Source organism: Diadema antillarum, unplaced genomic scaffold, assembly GCF_040938485.1.
Source record: "Diadema antillarum isolate AM-2024a unplaced genomic scaffold, OU_Dant_1.0 scf00000128, whole genome shotgun sequence".
Classification (NCBI taxonomy): Eukaryota; Metazoa; Echinodermata; class Echinoidea; order Diadematoida; family Diadematidae; genus Diadema; species Diadema antillarum.
The window spans coordinates 7,029,710-7,039,332 of NW_027271017.1; the positions used below are offsets into that span (position 1 = coordinate 7,029,710).

The 9,623-nt window shown below is 39.9% G+C and overlaps 2 protein-coding genes across 2 annotated transcripts; both read left to right on the forward strand.

Moving 5' to 3' along the window:
* The first annotated feature begins 228 nt into the window (after positions 1-228).
* Positions 229-1,354, forward strand: LOC139720526 (mu-type opioid receptor-like). Its single transcript, XM_071631879.1, has one exon. It carries the CDS (start codon positions 245-247, stop codon positions 1,352-1,354), a length of 1,110 nt encoding a protein of 369 aa, XP_071487980.1. The 5' UTR covers positions 229-244.
* Positions 1,355-6,334: 4,980 nt separating this feature from the next.
* LOC139720527 (delta-type opioid receptor-like) lies at positions 6,335-7,429 on the forward strand. The gene has a single exon (XM_071631880.1). The coding sequence runs from the start codon at positions 6,335-6,337 to the stop codon at positions 7,427-7,429; it is 1,095 nt and encodes a 364-aa protein (XP_071487981.1).
* The last annotated feature ends 2,194 nt before the right edge of the window (positions 7,430-9,623 follow it).

The following is a 9,623-nucleotide window of genomic DNA, read 5'->3' on the forward strand; positions in this document are numbered from 1 at the left end:
CTAATACCTGCTCTCTCCTGTACAGTCATGGAGATCCCTGTACTCAGAGCATGATAGTGAATTTTTTTATGTCTAATGTTTATATCTAATGATTCATTCAGTTTATTTTCTCTTCTTTTGAACTCTAGCCTTGCTTCCAAAGCGAAACGGGCCGCTGATTCGCTTCTATGCCACAATGAATGGATGAGTGACGAGCAGAAATCCATGGATGTGGACTGAGACGATGATTTCTAAAGATGACGTCATGGAGGTGGGAAATCGGACAGAAAACATTACAGACGGCATCACATTTCATTTTTACCCCCACTCCGTTATCATCAGTACAGTGTACATAATTATAATTTTCGTTGGTATCCTGGGCAACGCCTTAGTGATAGTGGGTGTGTTCGTCACGCCCAAACTGCGCACACCTACCAACGTCCTTCTCGTAAATCTGGCCATCGCCGATCTTCTGACATGCCTGGCGCTTCCGTTCCAGACGATTGGCGTCCTCAGTCCTCCCAACGAATTCCCGCTGCCGCTTTTCGTCTGCAGCATCATAGGTGGTGTCATCTACGTGACGTTTACTTGCAGCGCCGTCAATTTGTTGTTGATCGCGATCATCCGATATTACGTCATAACGCGTTCCCTCCGGAGCTCGCATGGACTCAACACACGCAAAATACAGGCGGTTTTTGCTGTCTTAGCCTGGATCTTAGCCGTTGTGTATGTGATGGTTCCAATACATGTTTTCCATCTCACGGAATTTTCCTATTATCCTGGATACAGGCAGTGCTTCACAAGTCCGACTGACACGATTGATATTTATCACAATTATCTAGCCGTGTTGCTAGGCATTCATCTGCTAATCATCATGTGCTGTTACACAAGGATCGTATTTTTTGTCAAACAACATCAGAAACGTTTTCGTGTCGTCTTCGGTAGTTCGTGCGACGCGCAAGGAAAGCGGTACCGAGATGAAATCCGGCGTCTGAGTAAGCGCGAAGTTCGCGTTACGAAAAATCTCTTCACGGTTGTGCTCGCGTTTGTCGTCTGCGCACTACCCACCGTTGTGTCCTTTCTCTTGCCAGGTGTGCTCGTCGCTGGATTGTACACGACGGCCATTTTGTATTGCAACAATTGCATCAACCCAATCCTGTACGCCTTTAAGCACCCAGTCTTCAAGAAGGCATTCATGAGGTTCATTAAGCGATTGCTACCTGCGCCGACGAAAAGCGAGAAAAGCACTTGTGCAACAACGGGTGTGCTAGCTCACTCTGTACAGACAGCGTGTGCCAGCGCTCTAAATGCCAGCTATTTGGGGACTATGGATGTAACAATAACCGGAAGTCTAGAAGTTTTGGATCTCCTTTAATATTTGTGTACGAGTAACAAATTCAAGTGTTGGTCATACATATTCACACTACTATATATGATATCATAATATCTCGAAGTGACCTGGTTATACAACTATAGTGAAACGAAAGTCTCTACATTCTGAGATTAAGTGCGGTAACATGATTTTCGGTCATTTTGCACAGGGAAAGTATGCCAGGTCAGTATCGATAAAAGTAAAAGAATTGTGAGTTGAGATTAGGCCCATGTGCAGCTGTTGCTTTGAGGATTTGTTATTTTCATCAAGTGAACGGAGCAGCTCTACGGTCTGAGCCAAATCTGACAAGTATCGACAGAGTCATGATCATGCGAATGTCGATTTGACATCATATCCTGCTCTACGGACGGGACTCCAAACGAACGTCCTGTCGAAACAACTCAAAGTAATTTTGCTTTTGTAAGATTCTTCATGATAACATTGATCTTAAAATGTTCATAGTTCATATCTTCATGTGAGAAGAAAAATCCTTAATTCGTGTAAAGATGCAACTTCATCAAATGAAAAAAAAACACTCTTGCTCATCGGCGATTAACATGGAGAAGATTAGAATTGCTGATGAGATCAAACAGACAGTAACAAGTTATTGCTTTAAAACACAGTATATCTTTCCTTCCTTGTTCTTGATCAGTTCGGTTTAACATTGGATTGATCCTTAAAATCTGGTCTCCATGATTGTGCGTACAAGGTGAACCACACATTGCAAAAGGAGGTCGCAGTCTCAATAAATGCATTGATGTTTCATGTGTTCACTATAAATGATATTGACATTGAATGTTAGTCTTAAGTTAGAATAATTTTATGGATCTTTTTAGTTGGGGCTTCACCGATTTGTGACTTGAATACTGTTGCCTTCATTTCAAGATGAGTCTGTGTTCTTCTTCAACATGCTTTATGATAACCATTCTTCAAGAGGCATGAAATTGGAATCAGAATGCGAATGGGTTTTTTTAACTGCTGAGCAGGTTGTTTCAATAATGGACTTAATCAATTAATTTTACCACTGCTTAGCGTTAATCAGTTTTGAATTATGAATGTCACATATGCATTGCGAATCATTTTATGAAAGTGAATCTAGTTCATTACAAGATGGACTCAGTAGGTAGTAAACACAATAAGGGGTTAAATAAAGTTTTGTTTCATGTCACGGATTACGGACTCTACCTTCTTTCGTTTTGGACAAAATAAGCTCGTGTTTGCATCAGTAATATCTTAAAGAGGAAATCCCCCCCCCCCGAAATGAATAAACTTCAAAAGAAAGATTAAAAAAATACAGAAGGTTGCAAAAATGACCCAAAAAATCGTATAAGCAATAAGGAAGATATGACATTTTGAAATTTCACGTCTTTTCGGAAAACCTTTCTTGACCAGTCCTTATGAATATCTAAATATGAAAGTTGATGATGTCACGCCCTCATATTTTTTTTTCATTTGCTGGTATGTTATATATGGAAATATACGGAAACTTGTTATACAATATATAGCTGAAAAAAAGGAAAAGCATAATTCAATACCACTGAAAAAAATATTATACTGTAATTAACATTTATAATTTATTTTAGGTGGTTTTAAGGTAAGTTTTATATTTATACAGCTGAGATATAAGATTCTTGTAATTTCTGTACAGTATTTATGAAATTAATAAGAAATTGTGATGGCATGACATTATCAATTTGCTGCTTTGAATATTCATAACGACTAGTCAAGTAATGTTTTCTGAAAAAATTGTGATTATTTCAGAATGTAGTAACTTTTTCATCTCTTATCCGATTTTGATCATTTTTGCACTGTTCTATGGGAGTTTTTTTCTTTTTCTTATGAAATTTACAACATTCTGAGTGTATTTCTTCTTTAAGGGTGGATAATCTGTTTCGGTACCTATTGGGTCATCGGCAACTCGCAAGATCACACCGCAGGTTATCCAGATGGTCATATGTGACACCGTAAATCATTAACTGGCGCGTCGTATGGGTCTGTTCAGTTTGATACGTACTTCCCTGAAGCTACAACAACAATCTATTCAATTCACCTGTTCTGGTAAAATGTACATCAAATACAGACATACATGGAAGTACAGTTTGTATTCCAGTAGCTTGTGAAACTATGTGTATGTCGGGAAAGTCTCGACTCGGACAAGCCCTCTTGTTGTCAGAACAATGTTGTGATGAAAGTATATGCACGTTAACGAATGTTTGAAACATGCATGTTGTTTGTTAGCAATGTGTTTAATAAACTGTGTTTTCCTTTATGAAAGGAAATAGTGACCTAAAGAGAACGCTTTATTGAGTGCCTATCTTGCAAGTTTGTGAAGCTCCCATTGTCGAAGTAAGACCTTGAGGAAATTCTTACAAATGTTCGATGTATGTGGAACTTCTGTGTTCATTGATATCAGTTTGTGTATTTAAAGACTTTATATGAAAGTTTAAAGACTTTATATGAAAGCAATCCTAAATGGTTGTTCTCTACAACACTCAAATTGAATAGACCAGCCTACTCACCTGTTTTAAACAGCCAAATACCAAAAAGAAACAGAAAAACTCTGGTTCGATACAATACTTTGTAATTATGATCTGTACAATTCATCTTTAGTGTTTCGTAAGGTGTAGTCAACATTTTATTTCGAATGAGCTCTTTCCATTTAATTCATCTGATTTTCCGTCAATAAAGGAAACGTGGAAAACAAAACAAAATAAAAAACAACAAAAAAAATCACAGTTATCACTCCAACAACAAGAAGATTTTTCTGCAGCGAACTCTCCCATGACTAGATATTTTCTTTAAACAAAACCTCTCTTGTCACAGCAAGCCTATTTCCTGCAACAGGTTTTGCACATCTTGCAAGAGTAGTCGGTTATGATCTTTCTTTTACAAAACAACAACAACAACAACAACAACAAAATCCAGCCCAGGTTTACAACTTGATTTGAGCTCTCCTAATTGCATTCTTGTGCTTCGTCGACAACTTTGACATTGGCCACGGCTCAGTAACGCGGGAATATTGCTACAGATGTCATATCATCAATCAACTAAACACCCATCCAAGCACATAATCACCTATGTAGACCTTCATGCAGTTACCTATCCTATTGCATATTAATTGAATGATGACAATATCCTGACTAAACACGAAAGACGAAGACGTGAATGACTATTTGCTTATGACATAAGAAAATTAAACAATGATGATTGAATAATCTGTCTGAAAAGTTTGCCAACTTGTATGGGACACACCAGTTTGTAAGAGAGGATTTTACAATTTCCTTCGCGCAACTTCGAAATTCTCACTAGAAGCGAGAAAAAGGGCACATCAATTAGTATGATCGCAGTATCATAGAGAAAAACTGGAGAATAAGAGCTTTCGGCGTGTCACTGATGATATGAATAACACGAGTTCAAACACACATATACATGATACACATGTAGCTGACAGAGACAGTCTAAGAGAAATCCGGATGAAAATTGCTCGGGAAAATAAAATATTTCAGAGTTCACAAGTCCCGACGCAACGACTTGCAGAGTCCTTCTTCAACGGACATAAACCAAGGGGAAGTGAGCAACAGCAGTGTTGTGAACTAATTGGGACCAACGTGGCATAGTGGATAAGACTCTTGACTTTCAATCAGGGGACCCGAATTCGAATCCCGCTCAATATTTACGTCCTTGGACAAGATTTTTTACCCATGTCCCTCTCGATCCAGGTGTATGAGTACGTGGCAGCGCTAGGGTAATAATAATGGCAAGGTCCTCTGGTAGAGCAGTGGCAACACTGAAGAGGCTACCCTGGATAAATAAGACTATATTGTACTCATTATTATCATTGTTATCATTATTATTATTATTATTAATCATATTCTTCTTAAATGTTTCAGAATGATGTGTACATTCTTGAATGAATTAGTCGTTGCTACACTATGCCATTTACATCCACAATAATTCATTAAGATTGCTCTTAAGATTGGGAATTCAAAAAAGTTATCTCAATTTCCTATCAAACAGGTACTCTAAATTAAGTGTATCTTTATAAAACAGATTACGATCAACATTAATCTTAGGATCGATTCACCGAGGTTCGCTTGATACACTGAGGATAAGATCAACAACAACTCTTTATGACGCAGATCCCTGATATCTCCACGAATTGTCCGTGTGACAAACGCTGAATAGGTAGCTGCATGCGCCTGATGCAGTGCGTGGTACATTTTCAGATTTCTGGTGCCACTTCCGGGTTTCATCAGCTAATAAGCAAAAAAAAAAAAAAAAGGGGGTCTTTAGCGCAACTTCTGTAGTGTGCCACTTCAAGTTGATAAGTTCAAGTTTCAAGTCTCAAGTTTCAAGTTGATAAGTTCAAGTTTCAATTCTAACTTCTGGGTTTCTTCAGCTGACAAGCAAAAAAGAAAAAAAGGTCTCCAGCGAAAAAAAAAACACACACACACAAAAAACCCCCAACAAACAAAGGACTTACCGCGCTCACACTTCAAAGTTTCTATCAATTTCTTTCTATTGCCACTTACGCACTTCCGGGGTAAAGAAAGTGTGGGGGGGGGGGGGGGCAAAATGGTGACACCTTATTCCTTTGTAGGTAACAATGTAATTTAAGTGGTGATGGGCTGACTGTTCACAATTATACACATGCAGTTCCTTGGTGTCCGAGGAAAGCTGTATAACAACTTTGCACTGTTGTAGGAAAAATATCTCATTACAATTGTGTGTAAGTTTGCTTTTGATGAGGATGTGGAAAACAGTTTTGATTCATGCATACCTGGTTTAATTACAAAAGTCACGATTATTTTTTGACATCATAAATCGAAATCGTCTACTGCTGTCTATCTTTTTGTCTCCCATCTTTTCTAGGCCGACCAGCTTACACGAGCAATCGCATTTCGAAAGGATCTACATTCCTTGCCGATGATTCGAAAAATAAGGGAGTTACAATTATGATAATCAGCTTTGGACTACGTAACAATGGATGTGTTCTCGGTAGATCAGCAGGTACTGTCTGCTCTTAGCCACAATTCCACCAACGAAACACGCCACGAAGGGTCGGGCTTCCCCCATCATATCGTCATAGCATCCATATACATCGCGACGACAGTATTCGGTGTCGTTGGAAACGGTCTGGTCATCATGGGCGTGGCTCTCTCTCCCAAGTTGCAGACTCCGACCAACGTCCTGATCGTCAACTTGGCAATCGCAGACTTGTTGACCTGCGCGGTTTTGCCGTTCCAGACTGCCGGAGTACTCAGCGAACGGGACCAATTCCCGCTTCCAGATGTAGTCTGTACCATTGTCGGTAGCGTCATCTACGTCACATTTGCGTGTAGCGGTATAAACCTTGTCTTGATCGCCATCATCAGATGCTATGTCATAACTAAGAGCATCCGCGGCAAAGTGGGACTCAACACACGACGGAAACAGATCGCCTTGGCTCTAATGGCTTGGGTACTGGCGTGCCTATCGATCTACGTTCCTGTATTTGGCTTCCAGTTAACCACGTTTTCCTATTACCCACCTTACGGGCAATGCTTTACGAGTCCCTCGCCCAGGAGTAACGCTTATCACGGCTATCTGGCCGTGCTCATTTGTATCATGGTCACCGTTATTTTGGCGTGCTATTTGCGGATCCTGGTCTTCCTCCGGAATCAGCACAATCAGTTTCGTGTCCACTTCGGGAGCAGTCGCTCGCGCAGACTTCACCGCGCCGCCATAAAGCGCATGGGACGACGCGAGATCAGGGTGACCAAGAACCTTTTCATTGTTTTCATGGCCTTCGTCGTCTGCACTCTGCCGACAACGATCGCCTTCATCATCCCCGACGTCCTGTCGATCGGACTGTACACCACAGCCGTCCTCTATCTCAACAACTGTCTGAATCCTATCCTGTATGCATATAAGCACCCCGTGTTCAAATCTAGATTCCTGGCCTTGATCAAGAGAGTCTTGGTGTCCGTGGGGTGCTCCCGGAAAGGTGTACAGCCCCCTGTCCGGACCATCTCAGTGGCATTTGTTTATGCCATGAACGTCAGTCAGTATCCTGTCACGCTCAAGATGGCGTATTAATACACATTCCATAATACTGACTGGTTTCAGGATTGCAAGTCTGCCATTTGATGATGTCACATGTTAGTTTGATATGTTAGTTTGATAATGATGAAGATAATGATGATAATGATAATGATGATGAAGATGATCATGATAATGATGAAGATTATAATATTAATAATGATAATAATGATGATAAAAGTAATAATAAACCGTTTTTATGTACGGCATATCAAAACAATAACAAAATTAACGTCTCTGCACATTGATGGGGGGGGGGGGATGTGGAAATCGGAAACTTATTCACTCATATTGATACTTTCCTTGCTCCACACGTTGTAGAGTACCAATCCTACCACTAAAGCTTGACATCAATGCAAGCTTAAGGACTTTCAATGCTATTCACACAATATTTCTGCAGTCATAGTACTGCTGTCTTTATGCCATTTCTTGGAAGAATTACACCTGTAATTTGTTGATTGTAGAGGGAAATGCAAAATGATAAGGATTATACTCTGACTTATAATGAAATAACTTCCGCAAATACAATTCCTGATGTCGTGATGTCGGGGTAACCTCGACAACTGCACGTCATCCAGCATCTTTTTGATTATCTAGAGCATCAACTCATCCGTAAGTAATAGAGCCATCTCTGCAAACTTTGCGTTTTATTGCAGAATTGCAGAAGTGGGGAGGAACATACTTCAGTTGCCATGACACTGCAACACGTTTGCTTGATACCCAAATTCATGATTCATTGATCAAATCTAAATCATCGCCCAGCACCACTGAAAAGACTAGAGCCTTCTAATAGAAGGCTCTGGAGAAGACAGTAGCGTAGCGCCCCCTTTAGGTAAAAACGGTGGTTTTTGTGTGAGCACATAGACGTGTTGACATAGTATTATTCTCTATAGGTGAGCACAGAGTGAGTATAGTGAACTGTATCAAGGTGTGATTTTTTCTTTTTTTTGACAAATGAGCCAGAAAATCATAAAGAATTCGTGTCTGTTTCCTTATTCATTCATTGTTTGTTGTTATTTGATTGTTTTGGAGTGTATAAAGCCTTTCTAATCTCATAGCTTCCGGCTTTGAAGCTTCTTTGTTTGTGCTATTCATTTATATTCCGCTTTATGTCTTTTCTCTTTGGCTGTCGATAATGTGTGACTTGTTTAAATGATCAACGTTCAGTGAGTAAACAAGCCATGTGAAATCAAATTTCATGCACAGATGATTGTCTGCTAGGCCTTATCGCGAGGAGAACTCAGTGTAGACATGTACGAATATCACAACAACAAAAAAAAAAATCAGCCAAATTGCTACATTCCGATATCTGCCAAGATAACATGGGTTTAATCACAGTTTAAGCATTGCTCTGCTCCAACAATATGTATACGGCATTCGAGCACACTCGTTAGCTTATAAACCGCTCATAGCAGTTACTCCGTATAGTTTGATTTAGTGTGGTGGGAAATAATTTTGAAAGATGAACTCCAGCCAATCTCTGCTTTAGACACAAACAATATCCTGTGTAGGCTGTTTTCTTGACTGTAGATGACGTATACACTAAGGGTCGGTGGACGAGTGTGTGAGTATGATTTATTTTGGAATGTTGCAAATCTTGAGCGAAGTGAAGCAGAACATTGAATACAGGAATCACGTAAGAACAAATTAAAACTCGAGGATTGTAATTTCATCGAATAAGAATAATTGTATGAGCTTAAAGTTGCTGAGACATCTACTCTGCCTGTTATCACGATTGCTTCAAATCTTTTCAGTTGCATGTGTCCCACGATGATTGTATGGCATATTCAGTTTCAAGACGTAGGGTTTGCGGCAAGTTGCGATTCACTGGCCTAGGTATATAGCTTTTTACATGGCTTCATTGCTGGTGTCTGCTAATTATTCGCATTGCTAATGTCGAAGATTGGGGAAAAATCAATATTGATTGGGAGAGCGTACTCTATTTTAAACGGACCGGATGAGATTCATGCCGAGCTTGGCGTCAAAGCGTACACAGCCTTCTATATTGATTGACGTAAAAGGTGTCGGCAGTGCAGATTACTGACGTATTCAACTCTTCCGACATTTTTATCAGCCGAATTCCTTGTAATCTCTTCGGAGAGAATCAGGGGCTTGACAGGTAGAAAGGGGCGATTAATTAAGCCATGACGCGAGGGAGGGAGTCACGCCGCAGAAGGATTTCATTCTGTAT